Source organism: Apus apus, chromosome 1 (assembly GCF_020740795.1).
Source record: "Apus apus isolate bApuApu2 chromosome 1, bApuApu2.pri.cur, whole genome shotgun sequence".
Taxonomy (NCBI): Eukaryota; Metazoa; Chordata; class Aves; order Apodiformes; family Apodidae; genus Apus; species Apus apus.
In genome coordinates this window covers 108,769,739-108,796,453 of record NC_067282.1, presented here as the reverse complement: position 1 = coordinate 108,796,453, position 26,715 = coordinate 108,769,739, and the positions used below count along the sequence as shown (strand labels likewise).

The 26,715-nt window shown below is 41.6% G+C and overlaps 1 protein-coding gene across 8 annotated transcripts; it reads right to left on the bottom strand.

Annotated features, from left to right (window-relative positions):
• Positions 1 to 866: 866 nt before the first annotated feature.
• ACOT9 (acyl-CoA thioesterase 9) lies at positions 867 to 24,758 on the bottom strand. Of its 8 annotated transcripts, XM_051608959.1 has the most exons (16): positions 24,514 to 24,758; positions 23,078 to 23,169; positions 21,478 to 21,504; positions 17,559 to 17,604; positions 14,176 to 14,346; positions 14,054 to 14,091; positions 12,843 to 12,926; positions 12,158 to 12,261; positions 10,960 to 11,033; positions 8,285 to 8,352; positions 7,219 to 7,330; positions 5,992 to 6,082; positions 5,425 to 5,510; positions 4,519 to 4,606; positions 4,212 to 4,362; positions 867 to 3,968 (listed from the first exon to the last, which is right to left on the bottom strand). In XM_051608959.1, exons 1-16 carry the CDS (start codon positions 24,525 to 24,527, stop codon positions 3,910 to 3,912), a joined length of 1,305 nt encoding a protein of 434 aa, XP_051464919.1. In that variant the 5' UTR covers positions 24,528 to 24,758; the 3' UTR covers positions 867 to 3,909. The 8 variants fall into 8 exon arrangements, with proteins under 8 accessions (XP_051464919.1, XP_051464920.1, XP_051464926.1 ...); XM_051608960.1 differs by lacking the exon at positions 21,478 to 21,504; XM_051608966.1 differs by lacking the exons at positions 21,478 to 21,504; positions 23,078 to 23,169; positions 24,514 to 24,758 and adding exons at positions 15,908 to 16,114; positions 16,401 to 16,441.
• Between the last annotated feature and the right edge of the window lie 1,957 nt (positions 24,759 to 26,715).

The following is a 26,715-nucleotide window of genomic DNA, read 5'->3' as shown; positions in this document are numbered from 1 at the left end:
AGCCCACCTCACTGAACAACATCCCCAGGTGCTGCCCTACAGCCCCTAGATACTCTGATAAAGTTCTGCCTCCTCTCCTGCAGTGCAGAGCCCTGGTGCTAGCCTATTTGCCTTGCCTGTAAGAAGAAACTCACCTTTAGCAGCATTCAGTTCTGGAGATGACCCCCTCAAAGGCTCCCCACCAGCCTGATGGAGACAGCGCCTGGGGCACTGGTCCCTGCTGCAAGACCAGATCTGAATTTTCTGCTGAACAGTTAAACAGATAAAGTAGAGATGTGACACTGAGCAGGGCCCAGAACCTGTGCCACTGTCCTTTCTGAGAGCCTCAAGTACCAGTCCCCAGAATCACACTCCTCTCCTCCAGAAATCTCCCATTTCTGCTATGTAACAGAAGAAAAAAAGTAAGCAGCAGCAAATGATCCAGAGTGCTTCCAGCCTCACAGAGCCCTACAGGATGAGGATCCCCTGCTGTAAGGGCACACACTCCAGTATTATTTTCTATGCAGGTATCATCATCAAATACCCTCCACAAAAGGAGTCCCCGTTTTCCCTTTTATGAAAGCTGAATATTTACCCTTTTATTTTCCTGTCAGTTAGTGCCAACTCCGTGAAGAAATAATCTCTCCCACACCTAGTTAAAAACTGATTCAGAGGACCAGCAATCAAACAAGTCTGTCACCAAAGGCTGGATTGAACATGCAGTAAAACCAATTCAGCATGCAGTAAGTTTAGAGAGGGTTTCTGAACTAAACCTTCACTTAGTGGCTCAAGCTGTACCAGCCCCAGCAAGCTTCTTCCTAGAATGCTGTGCATCATGATGTGGCTGCAGAAGAATCCCAGGTATTTGAAGAAGGGCCACCAGAAGCTGTTCCAGCAAGTAACTTTATTTTTTTCTTTCAACACAGAAAAATAGAAAACATTTAAAGTGAAGTGCTTTTTCGGCACTGAGCTTGGCCAGTCCTACAAAAATCTTTTCATCACCATTAACTTCCAAGAGGGTTAGGAGAGGCAATCCAGCTACCACAGACCTCCTCCTCCTCGTTGTATTCCAAGATGCAATGGGCACAGAAACATTTACTTCCCACTATAAAGCCACAGCCAGTTACAGAGATAGGTTCACTATAAATGAAAAGCTCTTACACCAACATCTTTAGGCTTGTGTGGTAATGATTAGTCACTCACAGCAGTGATGGATTGGTCATTAAGATGCAATATGGACTCAACGTTAATTACTATGTTAAAATATTTTCATTCTGGATGTGAGATCTGAGAACAATTTCATCTCACACACAAATATAAACAGCAACGTGCACAAATAACAGCCTTGAACAAAGAAACATTTAGCCTATTATCAGAGAGTATTATGACCTGGAGTTACCTTCTCCAAGTGAAAAATATGTAAGCATATAATATATGCCTGTTTATTACTATACGTTTTTAATATCTTTTACATATGTATATATATACACATTCTGTATGACTGTACATATATTTCTATAACTACTGTGATTGTCATGCATGATCAAGCTATCATGAACTTTGAAGACACACCATTCTTCTAACCATCCTCACTTGTGGGATTCATTTTCTTCGATGTCACGCCTTGCTCCTTACTCTATTACCTTTTTTTCTTGTCTTCAATCCCTTCCTGAAGGCTGAATTTAGAAGTTATGAAAAATTCATATTTTAATACAGCTGAAAAAGCAGTTGGAAGAAGAACTTGGTACCCCAATGAGAGGTCAATGACAAAAACCTGCAGACAGTCAAGAGTAATACATAGTTCTGAAATAGGTCCCTCCACTTCCCGCCTTCCTACTTATTTTTAATAGCCAACAGTGATCCATGCAGTAAGGGGGGAAGAAGCTGGGGTAGAACTCCAGTTCTTCACTTGTGTGGTCAGTCGAGTATATATTAAGCTTCCAAAGAGTTTTAAAAAGGAGAAAACCAGAAAATACCAAGTATATCCACCATGTCATAACCATTTAAAAAAAAAAAAAAAAAAAAAAAAAAGATTGTAACATCATACAGCTGAATCAGCACTGGAGTGTGGCTGAAGAAAGAAACTCCATGTAAGGCATCAGGGGCTTACTTGACTATCACTGCAATGCATTAATTTCATCCAGATCAGGCAACATCCCTGTGCCTCCACTGGAAAGCTCTCTTAACTCAGATATACAGGCAGCCAAATCTTCGAAGGGCAAGACTGATGTGTACCACAGCAACTGCCTGTTAGAAGCCATGAACTTCATTCTATCCTAGCACCAAAGGACACTGGTCCTAATTGGAAATTTCTCAAACTTTCTTACTCAGAAATAAAATTTCAGCATGTTGCTTTATTTTATCAACCTGTTTCATGCATCCATGCCAATTCACGTCATTTACACTTGCTGCTTCCGCCTCCTGATTTCAAAAGATTGTAAACCTAGCAAGGAAACCAGAGTCTATTCTCTTGTATTATAAGACATCGTATTTCATGCATTTAACCTACCACAGAGCCCAACTACTCCTCTTTGAGAGTTGTGATCAGACAGGATATCAGTCTTGATTTGAAGGTATCAGAGGTCCAGTTTCGTCCTTGTGACTAATCATCCTCACTGCTAAAGGCTGATGCCACCCATGCACTCATGTTCCTAATTTCAGGATCTTGGGCTTTATCTGCCAGATACTGGAGATCATTAAAACTTTCTCCACTCCATCAGAAGCACTTCAGTATCAAGTACTTGCTTCCTGTTACTTATATACCACAGTTAGATCCATCTTGGTGGCCCCTCTGTGGTGGGGAATTACTCTGTTCTTCACAGGTAAACCTGGCAACCTTTTAAAGCTGTGTAATACTCATATTTAATTACAGTCTACTAAGAAGCCAGACAAATAATTCATCTGGGGAGGATGAATTGTTGAATAGCTGAATTGTTGTCAGTTCCATACCATCCCTCAGTGGGATAAAAATCCTGCCACCATTCAGCAACTAACATGGGAGCTGCTCAGCACAGATTCTCTGAACCCGACTCCAACAACACACACAACCATTAGCATTTGAGCAGCATTTTATCTTTTCTGCTCCAAATTCCTAACAAACCAAAATGTTCTGTTCTACAATGCCATTTCCCAGTGCCACTCAATCTCACCAATCAGATTTCTATAGCCCATACGAAGTAACTCATTAAGGAACTTCAGTTACATTTTAAAAGAATAGTGAGGCTGGCAAGGGCTGGCTGTACACAAAGAGAATGCCTGGAGAGACCATCTGGCTATGTCATTTCTTTGCAAAAATCAGTTTCCTCCCAAGGGAACATGAAACCATCCAAAACAGAAGCTGCAACAACCTTGTAAAATCCCAGCTGAGGGGAAACACCTGCTTTACGTTCTGCCCACACTAGTAACTTCTTGAGCTTATGCTGCTGCCCAGATGTGTGTGTCCTTGTTAAAAAAAATAACACCCTAAACTTCATTTACACAAGAATGTAGGTCAAATGGCTTCATCTGAATGTATCTACCTATTGCATACATTTCCCTGATAGAACATCTATCCCTTATCAGGAAAACCCAAAGGAGAGCTGCTAAGAGAAAGATGATGACAAGACAGGAAAGGCTGTAATCAGATCTCCCAACACAGAGAAACTGTCTAATGCTTCAGATTTTTTTGTTCAGTCTTTTTTCCTAGCATTGGCATGTAAAAGCAGATTTCAACAAATCCTAGTAGCACAGCATAAAAAATCCAAATATATGCAAATGCATAAACAGCAATAAAAAGGTATTTTTCATTGTGAAGTTTTGTTTGGGGTTTTGCTTTGTTTTGCAGTGTTTTGGTTTTTTTTAGTATCACGAGCACCTGTCTGTTAGTCATCTCTGGTGACAACTTTCCAAGACAGCATGCTGCTACACTGCTGACAGAGCACCCAGTGCCTGTCAGATTTCTTTCATGATGGCAGCAAAGTGTCTCTTCCCATCTAAATACAACATGGACTCTGAAATAAGGTGGAGAAAAGAGAGAACCATGTTAGTAACTCAGCATCAATACTGGGCAACTACACAGAATGGTACGATTAAGAAGCAATCCACACTGTCATCAAAGCATGAAATAAATGTGGTTTGCATGCTAAATTATTCAAATGCCAATAGTTCATCTATTAAAATGACAAATGTTCCAACAGAAAGAAAGACATCCTGTCTACAGAGTTATGATGGCAATGCAGTAATTGGATACTTGCCTCCATAAGTTTTGGGGACAACCCGTGGGACCTCATTTTCTGATATAAATGTAAAATGGAAGATATTGGTTGTCTGGTTCTCCCTGGTATCTGCATCATGAACCTCACTGTGTACTCGAACCTGGATGTAGTTTTTTTCTGTGTAGCAGACCTGCACAGTTAAGACAAGAGTTATAGTTCATAGTTTATAATGGGAGCTGAAAAAATGTAACAGATTTAATTGCATGGATAATTGCATTATCAGTGACAAACATTGGCCTCAGCAATGACAAGTTTTTCTTCTTTTCAAAAATAGATCAAATCTTACCTGACCAGAAAGGAGTAACAAAGATCCAACCTCAACTGGCCTCTGAAACATGATATCATCAACAGATACAATAAAAGGTCTGGAACCCCTGGGGAAGAAAAAGAGAAGTTTTGTCACAAGAATAATGAGGGTGTTTGAAGAAATTCAAAATATTTCATTGTCAGCACTTTAACTAAGGGTTACTAGAAAATACATCTCTCTTAAATAGAAGCCACATGAAGTACTAAAGAATAATGTCATCAACCAAGACAAAAATAACTGGAGGAAACCTCACAGGCATAAAAACACACACTCTCTAAGGATCCATTATTGCTTCATTATTACAGCTCACAACTTACACTTGCTAGGCAATCTTCATGTCATCATTGCTCAGGCCTCAGTTTTCCAAGCAGACACAAAACACTTCTGTTTCTGTCAGGTTATGCATGCTCTACTAAACTCATGCACAGATCTTTGCTGCATGACAAGCTCAGTCACACTTTCTAAGCACAAGCAGTTACTAGAAGGAGTTCAGAAACCACTCCTCTTGTGTACAGAATGAAAAGTTGTCATATGTATTCAATAAAATGTCTATTTCATATGATTAAAAAGAAACCATATCTTCAAAAATCAATTTCAACAGCTTGGTAAGCCAAAACAGAAAAAGGATGCATTTTTTAATCTTGACTTCTAATGCTTAAAAAACAAGCTCCAAGGAGCAAGATGCAAATCTCTTTGTAAATACAACAGATGCTCTAGGTAAAATAGTGCTGTGCACTAACAGTGCAAGATTCTGTTAGACACCCAGGTCTCTTCTACTTAGGTTAGGTTAGCTTGGCTTCATTAGGTTAGTTAGCTTGGCTTCCCGACATATGTCCATGTACACAGTTCTCTGGATTATATAAATATGGAAGGTTTACAACTCACCCATAGCTGCAAGCAGTTGCCCATGCCAGTTCAAACGCCTTTCTCATGAGAAAACCCCCAAAGATCCTATTGAAGATGTTTCGTTCCTGTAGGTAGAAATAAAAATTGAACTGATAAATTACATATGCTCTTTCCAAAGCATTGTGTTGAAGTCTGCACTTCATAGTATTTAACAGAACTTCCAGCATCCGGAAATATAAAAAGCACTACTGAAATAGATGTGTAGAAGTCCAAATGGCTGAGGCAACTTTACTTAATAGGAGCTCATCCAACTCATTTGGCAACATAAGATAAAAAATAAAAATTGTGTTAGCAACCAGAAGCCCAAATTAAACACCCGGCAAAGGAATTTCTATACACAAAATGGAACAGTCTGCTAAGAAGAGAAGGTAAGTGAAAGTCTTCTATTTTGCAGTGACAACCCACACAGATAATAGAAAAACGGGAAAGGAAACTAAGATCAAAATACATTGCAAGGACTGCAGAACAGAAACAAAATAATGGAATGACTAGTCTTACAAGGCAATTCCTAAGTAACTGTTTCTGTAATTCATTAATTCAAAATACCTGAGGATGGCAAATCTGTAGGCCTTTTAGCTTTGCATCTTCCATCCACACTGAATTGGGTGGTAATTTACGACTCCGGAAACTTACTGTCCTTTGGAAGAGACAAAACCTTTATAGCCCACATGAGCAGAATTCCGCAAGTCAAAAATGCAAATGGCAAATGCAAACACACTAAAAAAAAAACAACCAAAACTAAAAAAAAAAAGACCCCAGAAAACCAGAAATGCTGTCACTAAAAGCTATTCCAACTGACCTTGAAGCCCTATGTAAAGTGATACTTTGGTTTGTTACTGCAATAAGCCTATTCTCCTGGTCTTTCAAAAACTTCTGCTAATGCTCAAGCTGATGTAAGTGAACAAACTAGAGGAAGGTAACAAAAAAAAAAAGATCAATCTCAACCACAAAGCACACACTTTGCCAGAAAAGCTTTACCTGGTTTTTTCAAGTCATAATCTGAATTAAAAGCACACAATGAGCTATCAGAGTAACTCAACATCAAACATGCAGACCGTCTGAGGTTTCAAATCAGACAGAAGGCATACAAAACACAGCTGCTAATTGAAAGGTGTGTCTCACTTTGGAAAACAGCTTTGAAAGTAACAATTGTATGTTAGGAAGTTAAAGAAATCATAAATTACCCACAAATGCAACACAGCACTAATGTCATTAGACATTGTTCTAGCCTCATTGGCACTGGACAATTTCACACAAGTCTCAAGCATAACAGCAGTGTGTCAACACTAGTCTCCCTCAAATAATGTTCTCAGATATTACATTTAAAACACACTGCAAGGTTATGTGGTCCAAATATGGCCAATTCCTCCTCACAGGTTTTTTTCTAGGTATGATGGCAGAAAACTCCTAAGACTGTGCAAGTCACATGGCTGCAGAACCATTCCACTCCCTCATTTAGTTAAAAATCCTTAGTCATTTTCCTCAAGATCATTCATAACAGCTTGCTCAGAAGCTCTCTGTACTAACTCTGTCACTGCCAGCACAGCTAGCCCTCTTGAAAGACAGCAGACTCTTTTAAAAGGCGTACATGTCATATTAAATTTTGTACCTGTGTTTCAAGTAAAACACCTCAGATTTAAAATCATTAAATGGGAAATAAAAATGTGTGCATTTATTCCAGACTACCCCCTCTTATGAGCAACCACTCAAGAGGCATGTTACTTTTCCCCTCTCTTTAAGACTTCAGTTCTCCTCCCTCCCTCCCCTTCTTGCCTTGTGTCCAATGTATTAAGGAATATGTCATGAATAATGTTTCTTTCTTCTGCAGTGGGAGCCATTTTCAGTAAGGAGGCAGTGCTGAAATCAATCCTCTTCAACTTGTTCACTAAATATAAAGAAAAATAAAATCATATTAGAGTTCAAAAAAGAAGAGAAAAAAAAAGCCCAAACAAAAAAAACCCCATATTTGGCTTGGCTCTAGAGATTTTAACCTGGAATCTTTTTTTTTTACCCCTGTAAGTTAAAAGCTGTAACTTCACATAGATTCATACAGAAATGGGGTTTTTAGAACTGACTCCATTTAAGAAAAAACAAAAAGTTCACTGTTACCTCACCAATGTGATTAAGATCTTTTATACATCTACTATGGTACCCACTCACCCATCAGTCTCACAGAAAACTTAAGTACTCCCCTCAAAGTACAGAAAAAAACATATCAAAAAAGAAACCACACAGAAAAAACAATCTTCTTCAGGTTTTGCCAGTGGTACAAGTACGCAGATTTATGATAGAACACCCTACCACAGGCCACAACGATTGAAATTTTAGCTTAAAAGATCTGTTCTGTTTATTCAGTCTTTAACGTTTTGGGTTATTTTTTCTGTTTTTAAGTTCCAGCTTGAAATAAAAAAAAACAGAGCTACAAACTCCTTCCCCTGCTCTCCCTCTTTCTTTTTCTGAGTTTCTTTCCAAAAGCAACTTGGGCACGCAGACGGGTGTCTGGCTGTGAGCTGTGAGGCACCCACCAGGCCCTCCATGGGCAATCAATCAGCCAGAGCATTTGCAAAACCTGTGCTGCTCTTAGGTCTGAAGTGAAGGCAGCATCCCGGACACAAAGAAGTCTAGGGGCAGGGTGCAAAGCATTCAGGAGAGCCCTTTGTCAGTTGAGTCAAAGCATTCCCAATAATTCTCTTACCCTACTGACACACATGAAGCAAAACAAATGATGTTAAGCCAATTAGGAGCATTTCTAAGCAGCAGAACTTCTGAAGTCTACTTCCTTAGAGCCACTAAGTTGAACCTGCGGCATATGTGCTTACTACCAGGAAGTATGACCTACATTCCCCTTGCTTGAAGACCTCTTCTTCCTCAGGGGTCTCAGGAACAAGTGGATTAACAAATGCTGGCCTATGGACAGAATTACTGTTTTTAGTTTACAAACATTACAATGTATTCACAGGACAAATTACTGTTACAGTCTTCCACATTTGCTTACATACACATTAGCAGATGAAGAGACATACACTTCAGATTATGTGGCAGCTGCCAAGAGAGTATCATATTGACTTTAACTCTGAAAAGACAGTGATCCAACCACTATCTAGCATAATTGAGGAAGAGTAAGAGATACGTTCCTGCTTCTTAAAAGGGCCAAAACTATACGTATACTTATAGTAAAGTATATCCAAACAGAATAATTTTTAGGATTGTCTAAAAGAGATACATGAAATTTAGACAGCAGCATTCCTCCTGGAATAGAAAGAGCACAGTGCTGTAGCTACAAGTTGTTCTTATAATCTACACATTCCCATGACAGCCTTATCAACTGCCAAAAGCTGTTTACCACATGTACTACTTATCAAAGATGATATGAGTCTGCCTGAAGCACAAATTTGTATGTTTATTTTACTGCACAAATAAGTTTACTCTAACGTGATTATACAACACTTAATTCTTTCTTCTCACAAGGCAAAGCAAATGCTTGTTGTCAAGAGCCATTCTCCCCCATAATTTCCAAGCATTATTTTTCCAATTATTATTTTTGCTGAACAGTTCCCCTTTGCCCGAAGTCTCTAGCTGGGCTGGTGACAAGAGGCACGTAGAGAGGACCTCCTCACTTGGAACAAACTGCTCTTTCCCAATTTGCTAAAGCCCTGGATTTTGGAGACAGAACAGCTCCTTCTCCATCGCAGAGCTCACTCTCCCTCTCCTCAGCCCAAGACACACCTACATCAGCTCTCCTGCTCAAGCCCCAAGCTGCTGAGTTGCAAGTTCACTATGCTCCAAAAGCCACACAACTATTTTTCTGTGGCACTATAGCCAACCCAACATACCCTGCATCCCCCTGAAAGATTTCTACCTGACATAAATACTCTGCTTATATGGTCACAATGCTTCCAAAACACAGCTGGCTTGTGGCCAGCAGGCTTGAAGAACAACCGCTGAAGTTTTCATCTATCTGCCCAAGTTCTATAGGCTTGGCCTTAGTCAATCTGCATAATCATAACATCAGACTTTATGTAATACTTTGGCAAAAGAAGTCCTTAAAAAGGGGAACCATAAATATAACTGCATATATATTTAAAAGTATACTGTGTTAATGGGTTCTAAAAATACCGCATAAATCTGAAGGAAACCAGCCTAATAACTACTTATAATATTAATCAGGACTAAATAATTATGTCAAGCAAACCCCCTTCATTAAACATATCCCTCTTCATTAAATAAAGGCAACTGTTTAAACTAGCTAGAAACAGATTTTTTTTTAATTACTTTTGCAAGCTATACAAGAAGAACAGATATAAAAAATACAATTTTTTTTTCTAGTGCTGGAGTAATATAAACCAAAACTGAAGCAGAGCAGCCTGTTCGTTTAATGACGAAGGAATAAGAGAGACACTGCAATCAGGAAAATAATAAAGTGAAATGTTTTAGTTATCATAGAATCATAGAACTATTCAGGTTGGAAAACACCTTTGGGATCACTGAGTCCAACCATCATCCCTACTCTACAAAGTTCTCCCCTAAACCAGATCCACCAACACCACATCCAAACTACCCTTAAACACATCCAGGGATGGTGACTCAACCAGCTCCCTGGGCAGCCTATTCCAGGGTCTAACCACACTTTCTGGGAAAAAAAAATTTCCTAATGTCCAGTCTAAACCTCCCCTGTTGCAGCTTGAAGCCATTCCCTCTTGTTCTGTCGCTAATTACCTGTGAAAAGAGACCAGCACCAACCTCTCTACAATGGCCTGTCAGGTAGTTGTAGAGACTGATGAGGTCTCATCTCAGCCTCCTCTTCCTCAGACTAAACATTCCCAGCTCCTTCAAGCGTTCTTCCCAAGATTTATTCTCTAGGCTCTTCACCAGCTTTGTTGCCCTCCTCTGCACTTGCTGCAGCACCTCGATATCTCTCTTGAATTGAGGTGCCCAAAATTGGATGCAGTACTCCAGGTGTGGCCTCACCAGTGCTGAGTACAGGGGGACAATCACCTCTCTTCTGTTCTGTGAACACACTTATCAATTCCATGTTACTTACTTAACTAAGTTTTAAGCTGAGCTGTTCTGATGGCAGCTATCACATGTCTATTAGGGAATTAATGGCATTATTCACTCAGAGCCTATTTAACCACTGAGACTCAACCTTTTCATTTATTTTTTTTTTTAGGGCAAGAAAGCAGTTCTAACAAGTTCTGTAGAATGCAGGCAGGTTTTTAGCCAATTCATCCACTTCCACATTCATCAGGACAGCCATTCAAAAACTGGGAAAACTGGTTAAAGCAAAGGGTCAGATCCCAAGACTAACAGCAATTCCCAGGATCATCTGACAGCTGACATCAGTGCTCTGAAGCTTGCCCCAGAAAAGTAACACTTGCCAGCAGAAAGCACTGACTATGTGATTGATTTATCACCCACACTATAGGGTTTCTACACATACATAGCAAGCTGCCACATTTGCTGTTTTTACTATGGCAGGAGCCTGAAGACTTGTTTTCCTGTCCTACAAATTACCGTTTATTTTCTGGATCCCGGGCCACCATGACAAAGGTTGCATCTAGCACAGGGCTGTAATCACCATCATGCAGCTAAAAGAGACAGGAAACAATTATTTTAAAACTCAAAAATGGTAAGTGTGCTTGGCAAGCTATTCACTTGACATTAACTATGTGATCACACTGTTAATGTTTTTTTACTTTCACTTTCTGTCCTCCCTTCCAAGTTCTCTCACAATTGGTCAAAGAAAGAAACAGCACAAATTAAAACTCTAGTTTCAGGAATTCTGCAACATAAACAGTAAGCAAGGAATGCTTATTAACTACTAGTTTCAGCTGGAGGGTGGGAAGAAATCAACACAGGCATTATAAAAGGACTCGCCCTTTATTCTGAGAAATGCCAAAACAACAATTTGTTGTCAAAATCAAATTGCTGCTAATGCCAGCACCAGGAGGAGTTCAGACAACAAAGGTTATGTTATCATCCACATCAGAGACTTTACTCAAGGAGACAAAGTGAAAAAAAAAAAAAAAAGTACCTCTCTACCTGAATTATAGCCACTAATACCAGTTAGGTGTTTAAAGCATACCTTTGCTACTCTAAATAATTAAATTACTGAATTAATGCTTCAGTTAACTAATCAACTGACAGTAAATATCCAACAGAAACAATTATTTTAAAAATAAATTACCGATATTCCTTCCGCTTCCTGCACAGTGTAGCCTGGTTGCACCCTTCATTTAATTTATTTTCTATTATTTATCATCTCATAACTTATTCCTATAATCCTGGTACACAGCAGATAAGATGAACATAAGTGACAATATTTAATAATTAATCTGAATAACAATATTAAAATTTATGAATCTGTAAAATGCATAGATATAAGGAAAATAAAGTTTTTCGAAAGCAGAGAGAATCTCATACAAGAAAATGCAGAGCACAGCCACCTATTTTTTTTTTTCTGCAGTACTGTGTTCCAGTTTAATTACAAAATGCTGATTAAGAAAAATGCATTTCTTGACAGAAAGGTTAGCAACCAAGTATCCTGCTACACCTAGACTACTGGAAGTCATCTTGGTCTTGAAACACAAGGGCTCCCTTCACAACCAGTTATTCTAGAAAATATAATGTAGATTGCTAATATCCTCATCCAGAATTCACCCTGCAGCACTTCATGACTGTTACAGGATGGACAGAAGTCACAGGAGCTGACCTGCAGCATGTGCATCTTCACTTCCATTGAGGTCCTTCCAACCCAAGAAACATTGCCTGTGAATTTGATGTCACAGTCCGGATATATAATCTTCTTGCACAAATCTACAAGACAAGCATTAGAGTTTATTAGAGATATCTAATATTAGAAAGACTGGATTCTCTAAGACTTTTTAGTTCTCTAAGTGGAACATACAAAACGAGAACCCAGAAAAGACACCTATTGCAAGGGAACACACTGCCAGCCTGCAGATTCTGCTTTATCAGACTTCCAAAGCCAGGACAGGTGGAGGAAGCAGGCATACAAGATGGCAGACCCACAAGAAGTGCTCAGCAGAACATGTGACACAAGCAAGGTCCAGCTCCACCAGAACAAACACTGTTCAATAACAAAGCTAAGAAACTCAAGTGCCAAAATAAACCCAAGCACAGAAGTGCAGGAAGCACAGAAGCCATATTTTGTAAGGAAGGGAAATATGAAATGCTGAAAAGCATCTACGCAGTCCTCTCCCCCTCTCCCTTCAACAAAAGCCACAGTATTCAGACGTCAAAGCCAAAAGAAGATGAAGTGAACTAAACAGGAGAGGGAAGAAGGCATCCTCAGTAACAACCATGGGAAGGGAGTAGCTGCTGAAAGAGTAAAACAAACAGATAAAACAATTTATATTGATCAAATTGCCACTTACTGATTTTATCCACCAGAGCTGTAACTATTGATAAAGGAGACCTTGGCTGCATTTCCTGCTTGGTGTGAGTGTAGCAAATAAGAACTGTGGAAAGAACCAAAACAGGAGTCAGTTCTCAGTTTTCCTATTCTTCAACAAAAATTTGAGTGGAGCAGATCAAAGCCATTTTTAGGAAGCACGCGAAGTATGTCCAAAACTGAAGTACCATATTGTAGGAGTGCACTCAACTTCCACATTGTCATGTATCTAAATCACAGGATTGCTAGATAGAAAACAGTGATTCAGCAGCTGTCTCAGCTATATGCATATTTACTTACTACAAAAAGAAATTGTGGTGAGCACTTTAGATTAACCCATCACTCATCCACTTCCAATCCCACTTAATCTTTTCCCTTTACCCTTGCACCCACCCCACCATCTCAGGTCGTTCCTTCCTCTATTGTGATTTCATGGTGGTTGTCCAAGGATACATGCTATCTGGGGAGTTATTTTCAAATACTGCTTTGATGAAGAAGAAAGTCACTGGGTGACATTTTAAGATAAAAGCATCTCCAAGTTATATTAACAATCTAGCACTTATTTTAGCTGCAAAACAAGAGTCAAAGATCTCAACATTTTAAAGACCATGAATAAATGAAAAGGAGAAAACCAATAGAAACCTAACTCATGAAACAACCGAGTTGTTTCTACCCTTAACATCAATTCAGAGACAGAACCCAAGAATCTACACCAATTTTTTTTCTTTTGTTCCCAACAAATACATTCTGCTCTTTCCAGCTTATATCCTCTTCTCCCCAATGGGAAGACTAAAACATTTGCCCCTCACTATCTGATAGGTTTTGTGAGTTATTTTGTGGAGTTTTTAAAGAGAAAAATTGTATGTTTTAATTTGAAACAGTGCTCTCTGCAAATTTTCTCTGATATAACACGCAATGCAGATTCACAACCTAGGATCATTTGTCAGTAAATTATTCTTATAGGTGGGCCTTTACAAAATTGACAGAGGCAAGAAGGTGAAGCTGAGCGATTTTGCTTCTGTCTGTTCTGTATCATCCTTTCTCTTTCAGCACAAGTACATTTTCTTTTTTTCCTTCCTTTTCAAGATAGCATATTGATGTGATACTCTCTGAGGTTATACTATATCATGCCAAACAGTAGACTCACTTTGCCTGTATTACTTCTGCATTCTTTATGAGAGCATAGATACATACCTCCTAAACTGTCAAGATCTTCAAGTATCCTTCCAAACCTGTAAGATACAGAGGGTTTTGAAAATTAACCACCTACATCCATAGTAAATGAAAGTTAACACTTTCCTGAGCTGCTTTATTACCTTACACTGTTGTGTACATTCAGATATTTTTCTCTTATTTCCGGTTGACTTCCTAGAGGCAGAATAACTTCTATGTAGCTATCTTTCATTCTCCTAGGTGGAAGATCTTCCTGCTGTTTTGCCAGTAAAGTATGAAGAGCTTTTCTTTCTTGCATTGCTTGCACGTGATCCCTGATAAGAAAAAAAAACAAACCAAAACCAATCCATCCGGAGTGTGACAACAGAACTACAACCCTAGCTAAGAGATGTCACACTAAAGATTGTTAAAATGAAAACAATAAAGTGGTAAAAAGAGCAAGACACAGTAAGTGCACCTTGAAAAGAAAGTGAAACACAAATTGTCAGATATGCTAAGCAAGGCTACTGCATCAAAGTTTTTAAAAGCTTTGTGTAGGTGTGGCAAGCACATACTTCACACTAAAGAAATTTACAAAATTTCTCTAATTCTGAATGCTGCTAAAATTGTTCCCCTTGAAATTAACAAAACCAACATAATTGAACGTACGAGGTTTTGTGTATATTTGTGCAAAGCTACTCTATCACAACTACTCCTACAGTGCGAATTTTAAAGGACTGACAACTTAGAATCTCTCCCAGGAAGTAAAGCAGATGTACAGTGCTGGTTAGTAATGACCACAGGGAGAATTCACCTGCTAAGAGTTGCTGTCACCCACAGGTGACTTCTCCCACTACAGCATCACTTCATACAGCACAAACTACATCACCACACGTAAAAGAAAGGAAAAATCTAACAATTTCCTTCTCTCTTCCCACCAAGTTGTCCTACAACTAAATAAGAAAGTTATGGAAAGAAACAACTTAGAAAAAGGAGCACCACCCCTTCAGAGTGCCTTTTCCAGCACCACCAAGCCAGAAGGGTTGCAACTCTTACAAGGGAGTAAGGACCAACTTGCTGTCTCTTTTTTTACCACGTTGGTTCTTTGCACAAATATCTCCAAGATAGAATAACCTTGCTCAACATTCTCTCTTACTTGTTCTTCCTAAGTTCCCTCCCCTTAAAACTTCCACCTAACTGAACCAAGCTAGTATTTCTTAACATCCTTAGAATCAATAAGAAAGCATTATAAATCAAAGGGTTAAACATGCAGCAGTTCCAGTAAAAAGCCAAGAAGTATGCAAAACTATGAATCAATTTCATAGAGCAAGAGAAGGCATAAAACACTAAGTAGCCAAACTTAATTTTAAACTTAGGGATATGCGCTATTCATACAGTGGTGCATGTTGCATTGCTGAGATCTGAGTGCTATTGTGTTTAACAACACGGATTTAAAAAAATAAAGATTAAACAACAGAAATAACCTTTTCACCAAAATTTATTTTAAGTTTGGGCTTCAGATGAATTCTGGGTATTAACCATTTTATATGAAGACTTTTTTGGCTTGAGTTTTAAATTTGGGAGAAGAGAAATACAAAGCAGACACACTTCAATATATTTATATTCCCTCTTCTCAGTTAAACAATTTTGGGGAAAATATGAATAATCCATAATCAAAGTGAGTAAAAGTCTAGGAGAAAATTTCAGTTAGTTGTTTGTCTATTTGAAATACAAAATACGGTTTACCTCATTTGATCAACATGACTACTGCAGAGTTCAGAGCAAAAGGAAAGATAACACCCTCCTCCAGGAGGTTAATGTTTGAAGTTATGCCACTGCATAAAAAACGAATATACCAGGTGACTAAGGAAAGATGCAATGTCCAAGATAATGTACCTTCATGATTTCTAAAAGATTTGTTTCCCAAGGTCTTCCAGTGGAAGGTTTAAGATAAATTAGTCAGAGAGTAAATGAGAAATTTATCTACAAACACACAGAAACCAAACAATGAAAATTCAACTATATTCTGTTTTCACCAGTCCTATCCTGGTTCCTCTGAGGGCAGCAGCAGAACTCTTCTTGACTTCAGCTTCAGAATGCACTCTTCAATATACAGAAATACTTGGTTCAATTTTTTAACAGATAAATACTGTTATCCACTACAGTACCAGTCTTACAACAATACTTCATCTAAGAATTTACTAATACCTGGCCTAAACACTCTAAGAAATGACATAATTTATTTCTGAAATGGCCATAACTCTATCTCAACTGTGATTACCAATGAACAGATTAGTAGTTTTATTTACAGTTTCAGTAGAAAATTCACGGGAGTTGTGGTACTCCACAAACCATTTCTGCTGTATTTTACACAGCATAAGACACATACCTATCTAAGAAAAACACTGCTGTGGTGATCCTGGCTTCAGTCTGCTCTCCTTCCAGGGTGGGAGCAGTAGGGAAAAAGAAATGGAGGGAAGATGAGATTTGAAGAGAAGTCCTCTCAAATCTTGATCATTGGATAGTATTCCCATATGGTGTGGTTCCTCCCCAGCTATCCTGGGCTGCAGGAAAGGCTTTTTTAAAAACCAACTTATAGAGCCCTTTCCAACTGACCTACCAAAAACTTGAAGCCCCCTCATGCCTAAATACTGGTATTACTAAGCAAAAATCAGCTTCCCAGATTCAGGCATTTTCTTCAGCATACCTATAATCCTGTTTAGTCAAACCTAGTCAGAAAGCCTGGACACATCAGGCACTCCATCTAGGCAGGCCTCTCCATTTCTCTATCAGCACACAAAGTGTGAAACACAGCCATGAAAATATCAGCAGTCAATACAATAAATACAGGACCAACCAAACAGCAGTAAGTAGTTTTCCCAGACTGCTACACTAACTTATTCATAATTGTTAACAATAGAGGATAGCAGTGAACTATGGCTTATCCAATATAAGAAGAGAGAGGAAGGTAACCTGCATGAAGCCAAAACATCAAGTATGCAAACCGTATGTAAACTAATCTAAAGTTCAGTTACAGCAGAGGAAAGAAATGCCTGAAATCCTCCTGACCAAGGAGACACAGACTTCAAGCTGACAACCTTCCAAAGTGACATGGGGGCTGCCAGGCCATTCATAATTCAGCCTGCTTCATGCTGAACCAGCTCAGCTGCCTCTGAATCCAGTGCAAGACAAGTTCACTACGTGGGTAATCCATCAACAAGTACATCACGAGGTAACAGCAACACAGTGTTTCTTGTCAGATTCTACAGCTCTTAAACTTCCACCAGATTCAAAACTAATGGGGGAATCTTGTAAGCATCAAGATCACGTATTTTGTTCCTTTGGTGCTAAAGATCCTCTGCAAGAGAAATCTCAGAAATCTCTCATCCAAAGTAACAATTCAGAAACCCTGTATGCATGACTTTTTAGCTTGGATCTCTTTTTTTTTCCCCAGTCAGCAAGCTAACATTGTTAACTTCCACCATGACAGCCCTGAACTCTCCTTGGCTTTCACAAAAAAGGAAAATACATTTAATGTACACTGTACCTCCAGTTTGTAGATGCTCCCACTATATCCCTCAATCTGCTCCGCACTGGAAAGAAAAAATAAAAATCAAAGCAAATCAAGCTTAGTCCTGCAGATGATGAACGTGAGGCTGTCTGGTGCTGAAAGGCACAACCCTCATCCCAGAACAGGAAAATTAAGCAAATTCATGCAAGTAGCAGCCCAGAAACAGAAGTTTGGCCAAATTCACTGATGCTGTTAGCAAGCACATCACAATAATGGGTTGAGTAACACGATTCTATAGCTTACAGCCAACAGAGAAGGTATTTCAAGTGTATGTTAATGCAATCAAACACCTGCAAAGCTAATTGACAACTAAAAGAGACAGCTGATCAAGATCAGATTGAGAAATTTTAATGTGAAAATATTTCACACTCAACACAAAAAAACTAGGGAAAGAACAAAAATCAAAAAGTCATAAAAGAATGGAGAAAGGAACAGTGCAGCTGGGAGACAGAGAATAAGGAGAATACTAGTGAAATAATCCCTCCCATGAAGGGCAGGCAATGTCAGCCAACTGTTGCCAGCTGGGTCTCATAGCCTACATTTTTAGCATCGTCAAAGAACACAGTGTTGAGACCCTGCAGAAAGAATCCCAGAATCATAGAATGTTAGAGGTTGGAAGGGACCTCTGGAGATCATAAAGTCCAACCCCCCTGCCAGAGCACGACCACCACAGAATCTCGGGCAGGTCACACAGAAACACATCCAGACGTGTCTTGAAAGTCTCCAGAGAAGGAGACTCCACAGACTCTCTGGGCAGCCTGTTCCAGTGCTCTGTCACCCTTACAGTAAAAAAGTTCTTCCTCAGGTTGAGTTGGAACTTCCTGTGTTCTAGCTTGCATCCACTGGCCCTCATCCTATCACAGGGCACAACTGAAAAAAGACTGGCCCCTCCTTCTTGACACCCACCCTTCAGATATTTATAGACATTAGTAAGATCCCCATTCAGTCTTCTCTTGACCAAACACCCACAGGTCTCTCAGCCTTCCCTTGTAAGGCAGGTGTTCCAGACCCTTAATCATCCTCGTAGCCCTCTGTTGGACTCTCTCAAGTAAATCCCTGTCCCTCCTGAACTGGGGAGCCCAGAACTGGACACAGTACTCCAGATGTTGTCTCACTAGGGCAGAGTAGAGCAGGAGGAGAACCTCTCTCAACCTGCTGGACACGCTCTTCTTAATGCATCCCATGGCCTTCTTTGCCACAAGGTCACATTGCTGTCCCATGGATAACCTGTTTTCCACCAGGACTCCAAGGTCCTTCTCCACAGAGCTGCTCTCTAGCAGGTTGGCTCCTAACCTGTACTGGTGCCTGGTGTTGTTCCTTCCCAGGTGCAGGGCTCTACACTTATTCTTGTTGAACCTCATTAGGTTCCTCTTTGCCCAGCTCTCCAGTCTGTCCAGGTCTCACTGAATGGCAGCACAGCTTTCAGGTGAATCAGCCAATCCTCCCAGCTTCAAATCATCAGCAAACTTGCTGAGGATACACTCTTGTCTCCTCATCCAGGTCATTGATGAAGATGTTGAAGAGGACTGAACTCAGCACTGAACCCTAGGGAACTCCATTAGTTACAAGTCGTCTTCTGGCACTGTCGGCACTATCAGAGCTAATGCTAGCTCTGCACAAGTTTTTCCTAAATTTCACAAATAATCAGCATAAGCCGTTTTTCTACTCTTTCCTTGGATAAGGCTATTAAGTGTGCTATAGTTCTATTAAACCTATCACACTACTTCATCACTGTTAGGCAAGTGAACTTATATTTGCAAACACCTGAAAACAAGCAGCAACAATTCCCAGGTTCAGAACAGAAGAAAGTTAAGAACTGGGTATCAGGGCTTCTTTGCTTATCTGCAAAGCGTTTTACACAAGGGGGTTCAAATATTAGGACAGAATAGCTAAGGAGAGACCAAGGAGCCATACCAAAAAAAACCCCAGATTTGGGTGAAACAGAAATAGGGCTGCTGGTGACTCACAAGCTGATCCTTTATACTTTTAGGTTCTTAGACATCACCAGGCGTGGCACATTCCAAACTAAATGCCTGGTCAGAGTATTGACAGTGGTGACCAAGCTGTCCTGTGAACCCTGGAGAAAGGAGAACCTGACTTCCTAGGTATGTAAATCACAAACCTCTCTCTCAGCTAGATCCACTCAGCTCTGCCCCACTTCCCATACAGTCACTTCAGATTTTGCTGCTTTCCTGCCCAAATCCCCACACTGCTACCACCGCAGTACCCCTAACTTCCCCTTTCTTGTTCCTCCCCCCACAATATCCTCAGCTCCCAACCCTGCACTCCCAGCCTGCTTCTGTCCTGCCTGCCCTCTAGCCAAGAACCAGCCTGAGCTGTAGTCAGCCCAGAGGCAGCCAAGGGGATCCCAGTCCCTCACCAGGTGCCAGCAAACACAAACAGTCCACGGCTGACCCCAACACTAGCTCTGGCACCCCAATGAACCTCCAATTCGGAAGCCAATTGTCACAAAGCTTATGGAAACACATTTCGTTTGAGATCTGTGCTCATCTATTTTGGCTGACATCAAGCAACAAAAGATTCTGGAAGAAGAAGGAGGCAAGACAACAGGCAGACAAAGACAAAATGTATTGCTTAGGCCTCATTTCTTTAGGAAATTAGGCTAGAAACATGTTTTGAAATTAGAAGAGTTCCACTACTGATTCAAAGAACAAAAAATTTGTCAATGAAAGAAACTGATTGAAAATCTTGGAGTTGATTTCTTTTGGAAGGGGGGGAAGATGTGATTCTTCAAGCAGTAAGCTTGTTTACAGAATAGGTACTACCTTCCTGTTACTCATACTCCACCTGTGAAGCTGCCATAGCATGCATTTGGTCAATACAGTGTCAGCAGAAACCCTGCTACAGCTTCTAGAAGATAAAACCTTAATTTTCCAACAGTGTGCAGTCTGTGCTGGGATGGAGGGGGAATAAAAAACTCTGAAAAAAACCTCTCAGATCCAAACCTGCAAATGTGTATATACGTTGCTAGTCCCATTCAAAACTTTTTATTTCAATTTCAGGCATGCAAGTAAACATCTGCCAGGCTGAGACCACATCGTTTTTATTTTTACAATAGAAGGGACAAAGCATTAAAGTGTTTCTAAAATGTTGCCAAGCTAAATGTAGTCCATTTTACAGGCTTGCAAGTACACAGTTTTTCTCTTTTTTGGCCCCTGGGAAAACGAAGTTGCTCTTCTAGATAACAGTTACCTTACAACAGAAATTTAAGTAACTAATTAAGCATAAAAACCCATATATGCAAAATGTGCAAAACAATTAGAGGAAATAGGGTTTATCCATCATTATCATGTTACATACTTCACAGGATCTTCTAAACCATGATCAGTGGATCAACAACGCCAGGGCAGCAGGGTCAAGAGTTTGCTTGCACTGTGCTGTGACAGAGGACATGAGGCAGATGTACAAGATCACTGCATCCATCTCTGCCAATGAGATCCACGTCCCCTTTCAATGGTGCCTCCTCAGGCTGTATCCAGGTGCAGGGAGACTGCTACGAGGTATTTTACCCCCAGTTTTGAGGTAGTTCTTGGCCTAGACTTCAGTGAAAAATGCAGATTCAAATATCTAAAATGAAGCTAAGTATTGCGGGAGTTGCTGCATAAGAGATTTTGTATCCCACAAGCCTCTTAGAAATGTGTTACCCAGCACGTCACCAGAGAGATCTCACCCAGCTGACAGAGATCTAGTACAACACTGTTGCTACAAGTAAGATCAGATCCATTCACGGAAGGCAAAGAGGCTTTAAGCAAATAGAGAGAGAAGAACAGTAGCCTTTAATTTTTCGTGAATGCTAAAGTAAGGAAAAACAGTAGCTGCGTAAGTTTAAGTGTTATAGCAAACATTAAAATATGTACAGATTACCACAACACACCATCATTCACATGAATGGGTAAGTGTCCTGCAGAGTGGAAAACACAGGTTAGAATAACAAGTAAAAGAAACAATGCAAATTACATCTAGTAAGGAGCTACCCGATTATTCTACCTGCTTGAGTTCCATTTTCACACGTTCCTTAATTTTAGTCAGCAACTGTAGGCAACCTGTCCTTGCCTGATCTACAGTCAGTATCTTTGTGTTTTCAACTGAGTTCATCCTTTCCTTCAAAGCCAGCTTTCCAGTTCCTCAGTCTACTGGCTCTGTGTAGTATCTGCTTGCAGTGAAATTCCAGTTTTTCAGACTTGATGCTACCATGTACTGTTGATAAACACTATTAACTTTTGGAAAGAGTACCTGGAGCGTTTTTCAGGAAGCAGGATGAGAGTTATCTCAGAGAAAACTTCCAAAGTTCTGCTTGGTGTAGCCTTTGGGTGAACCATGGAAGAAGCGAGAACATTCACAACTGGGACCCAAAGTTGGGAGGAAACATGTGAAAAGCTAGTAAGAATTAAGTATTTGCTGTTTTGTGAAAGGATGGATACCAAAATATAGGAAACTAGTTTACGTATCAGCAAAAGTCTGTATAACATTATTTAAATGTTACCACTTTGGAAGAGAATCTCAAATATTTAGTTATTGTAGTAAAAAAAAAAATCAGTATTTCTTAGAAACAAATCAGAGGGAAGGCTAGGATGGCTTCACTGCTTCAATATTTTTGTTGGCCTTCTGGGTGACATCGTTATCAAATATCCAAATAAAAAAGCAGGGTAATATTTGCAAGTATGCAATATTCTGTATCCTTACTTCTCTCCTTTAACCTCACAAATTAGAATTTATTAATGATAATGAAAAAAGTTCTCTAACAGCAAATAACCCTCGTGTTTTCTTCCACTGGATAACCTGTGGTTTCTATCCAGAAAACAAAGAGGGAAAAAAAGACCTCAGAAACAAGGAGAACTCCATGAAGGAATTACTTATACCTCGACCCCGCCCTTTTCCTCCTCCCCTTTTCTCAGTACATGGGAATAGAATGCAAGACAACTTTTTTAAAAGCTTCTGAAACAGGAACATTATTACTATTAGAGTGCCAAAACAATCCTTCAACACAAAGCTCTATTCACAAGAGCATTTTCACAAGGCAATGTTGCTGATCCGATTAAAAGATTTCTCTGAATTTACGAAACTAATTGTATTGACACATTAAAAGTTCTGAAGACATTATTTGCACTCAGTTCCTCCATTTCTTGGCCATTCTCTCCAGTTGCCATAGTCCCTGTCTGTTCTATGCTGACTTTCTGTCTAGAGCAAACCTGAGAAGCACTTGTCCCTCCAGAAAAGATGCACACACTCTTCCAACACTGAAGAACCAGACAAGCCCTAAATCTGCAACTTCAATGACTACGTATATTTGTTGCCATTAATCTCCAAAGACATACAGTGATTTTCTGCTACTTCCTAAACACTTTTACTATGAGCTAATGCTCAAGGGCATGTCCATTATCCAGACCATATTAACACATGAAGGGGCATCACCTGAAAGAATAAATTCCTTAGAAACATTGCTAAATCTTCCAAACTACAGCCAGTGATTTTACCTTCAGAGATGTCAGGTAGCACTGTGGAGCCACTGGCCCCAGAAGTGAGTGTCCTAGCCAGAAGAAAAGGAAGCTTCCCCATGGTGCAGAACCTACGGGCAGAGCAACAGAATTTAGTGTCATTAAAAATAATGCCATGAAAATAATTTTGTGTTTATTTTTTGAACGGCACTGATTACTTCAGAAACCCCACTCCTTATTTTTAGCCTGAGTTTTAGGACCAGATACAATCAGTACAACAGTTCAAGCCAGCTGAAATTTCAGCTGATACCTGTCCTTATCTGAAAATAGGAAGGAATAATGATTTGCTGCTGGTAACTGTTCGCTTCACTGACTTTTCAGGTGTCCTGGGACAACGAGCTTAGATGGAACAACGGCTTCTACCCTGTAGATGTGCCAACACAAACAAGGCCCATGTGCATCTAGGTAATGATCCATGGCCCTACCATATGCTTCACCAGCACTTGGCTAGTGTGCACAGCAGTGGAATGTGGAATGTCTCAAGAAGAATATCACAAGGTCTCCCACAAAGTGCCATTCAGGTAAGCCTGGTCTTCTCCTCCATGGCTTAGTACTGCTGCAATTCAGAGCAAGCCTGAAGTGCAGGATATAATCCTCTTAGCTGTTCAGGAGGAAGGGGCAGCCATGAAACACTTCAGAGAACGCAATCTGCCCAGCAATTCAGGAAGTGTTAAACCAGGTAGAGAACCCAGTGTGACTCCTCCAGGCAAGCAAAACTGTGGTTACACAGAGGGTCAGCAGGAGTTAAAACCCCTCGTGGTAATTCAGGGTGTTATCCTGACAAGGAATATGGGCTGCCTGTCCCTTCATTTCCTTCAAATGAGGCTGGGGTTTCACCTCAAAGAATACAAAGGGGAAAGTCCCCAGGCACCAGCAGAAAAGTAGGGCCATGTACACACACGTATATGTATGTGTACATACATATATATATATATATATATCCCCCACGTACGTATCTACACACAAGCTTCCCCTCACTGACGTGAGAACACCCAGGAGTACTTCACAGAGTTAGAAGGGAACACTCAAAACCCCTCAGAGGCACCGGAGACGACCCGAGTGGCAACGGTGACAAGTCCCCGCGGCTGCCGCAGCCCCGGGCAGAGCGGCCCAGCCCGCACCCCCGCCGGGCCCCGCAGCCCGGGGCCGCTCCGAGGCGCTCCCGCACCGCCGGGCCGGCGCTGACCGGGCCGAGCCGACACCGCTCCAAGCCGCGCCGTCCCGGTACTGAGCTCTGGGGGTGCCACGCCCGGACATCGCCCCGCACGGCAGAGGGCAGGGCACCCCCCGGCAGGGCGGCCCGGGGCCCGGCCCCACCGCCCCGCCACGGCCGCGGGGGGCACCGCCACCGCCTCCCCTCGGGCTGCGGCGTCTCCCCCGACCGGCCCCACGCCCCCCGCCGCGGGCAGCCTTACCGGGTGCCCAGCATGGTGCTGGCCGCGCCGCCGCCGGGGCCGCGGCCGAGGCTGGGAGCGGGGCTGGGGCTGGGAGCGGGGCCGTCCGCGGAGCCACGCCCGCCCCGGACACGCGGTTCTCCAGCAGCAGGGACTGGCGGCCCGCCCGGCCCCGAGAGCGCTCCGTGCCGCTCCGCCCCGGCCCCTTCCGTCCCCCGGGCGCCTCCCCGCCCGGCCCCGGCTCCCTGCCGCCCACCGCGCCTTACGCGGCGGGCGGGCCCCGCTGCCTGTCCCGCTCCCGGCGGCGCTGCGGGGCGGAGGCTCCGTCAGGCGGGGGCAGGCCCTGCCCGCCGGGCCCTGCGTGCGGCCCGGGCCGGCCCCCAGGCGGGTGTGGGGGGCGGGGGGGCGCGGCCTCCTCCCCGGGCCCGGCACCTGCGGGCCCTCCCAGGGAAGGTAACGGGGAGCCGGGGTGTTTTCTGGGAGGAAGAGGCTTAAGGAGACGCTGCCGAGTGAAGTAAGCTGCGTGTTTTCCGCACGCGAACGATCGGCACGTTTAAGTGGCTAGAATGATTTTTTTTTATTGCCGGTAGCTCCAGTTTTAAGAGCGGAGCGGGATCTTCAGCCGGCGCGGGGGGGCCGCGGGCGGGGAGGTGGCTGGGGCTGCGCGGAGAGGGCGCAGCCGGCGGGGATCCAGCTTTCCAAGAACGAGCCTCCACCCCTGCCCCCCCCTCCAGGTGACTTGTAGGGAGGCGGCCAGGTGCAGCCCGTGGCTCCCACCTCCACCAGCAGGCGTGTGGTCCTCACTGGCCATTGCCGCTCGCCAGCAGGATGGTGCCTGTAGGAGGCACGTTCCCTGGGTTTCTCTTTGGAGCCTGAGACATGGCACCCCAGGGCAGGGATTTAAGTACATCCCAGGGTGAGAGCCAAAGGGACTTCTACTGTATCTAAAACGTAAAGGTTGAAAAGTGAGGCCTGGTTTGACTTTTTTTCCCCCCAACATTTCCCTCTGTAGTGTTAATACCCCAAAGCATTTGCATGCGTGATGTAGATGATTTGTGGATGCAGGCAGATAATTAGTGACGTCTAAATGCCAAATTCGTCAAATTGCATACTTACAAATGACAATATGAGATATAAAAACTTCCAGGAATAGGGTTCTAATGACCTAAAATATCTCACGCTGTACTATTCTGATATAAATTAATATTTTTTCCCTATGTACAACCTAGTGTTGATAAACTGTAAGTTGCTTTAAAAAAATACCTGGAAGCAACTGTGAACTCTTAAATATCAGTGTGAGTTTTGAGTGTGAAAAAGAAATAACTCACTTGAAAATGCTGAGAATCCTGGATGTTGCTCAAAGACTAGTCTGGGAAAATAACACTGAATATCAATTGTGTATCAATTGTATTTCCTGAATTTTGCGTCACAGACTTGACAAGAGATATAATTTGGAGATACAATTTGGATTTAAAAACTTGAAAACATTTAATACTGTAATCAAAAAATTAATAACTCACTGCATTTGAATGTGGAATAAGCAGTTCTTCCCTCTTCTATTGTAAACAGAGAACATTTGAGAGACGCATTCACGTAGGAATTCAAGGAATCTTTTTAGCAAAGAAGGAAATAAAAAAATATCAGAAGTAAAGGAGAGGTTGATTAGTTGAACAGTAAAGAAAGCAAGCAGGTGCCCCACTTTCAGACTTTCCCTCCAGCCTCCAAGATAAGAGGATATTCAGAAATTTAGATGCAAATAAAAAAGTGCTAACAGTGCAAGTGTCCAGCTGAGGTCCCAATAACTCTGTATAACTGTTCATTTGCATCACCATTAAAGGATCTTGAGGAAGTAGCACGGCTGTTTCCTGTAGCTTGAGACTAGACAAGGCCTCCATCTCTGGAGAGGATGTGGCTGAAAATCGCCTCAGTCAGAAACGTAGTGCTCTGTGTGCTTTTATTAGTACCAGTTCCTGTTGCTTGCTGAAAAAGCAAGTGCTACTAGCCATTTTGCACAAAATTTCCTGTCTCTCCACTTACAAGTAAGATTTAGGGAGGAGATGAGGTGAGAGTAAGAGGAACAATGCGCATGAATTTTTAGATCATTCTAACCATTCTACCCCTCAACCACCTAAGTACCAGCCCTCTTGGTGGGAACGTGGGTGGATTCACAGTCAGCAGGTTCCACTGAAGTTGCGCCACAGAAGAGAGCACTAATCCAGACTT

Coding starts and splice junctions, on each gene's coding strand:
- ACOT9 (XM_051608959.1), bottom strand. Junction 21,505..23,077: donor GCTACCTGACATCTCTGAAG/GTAAAATCACTG, acceptor TCCACTCTGCAG/GACACTTACCCATTCATGTG. Junction 8,353..10,959: donor CGGGATCCAGAAAATAAACG/GTAATTTGTAGG, acceptor TTCTGTCCATAG/GCCAGCATTTGTTAATCCAC.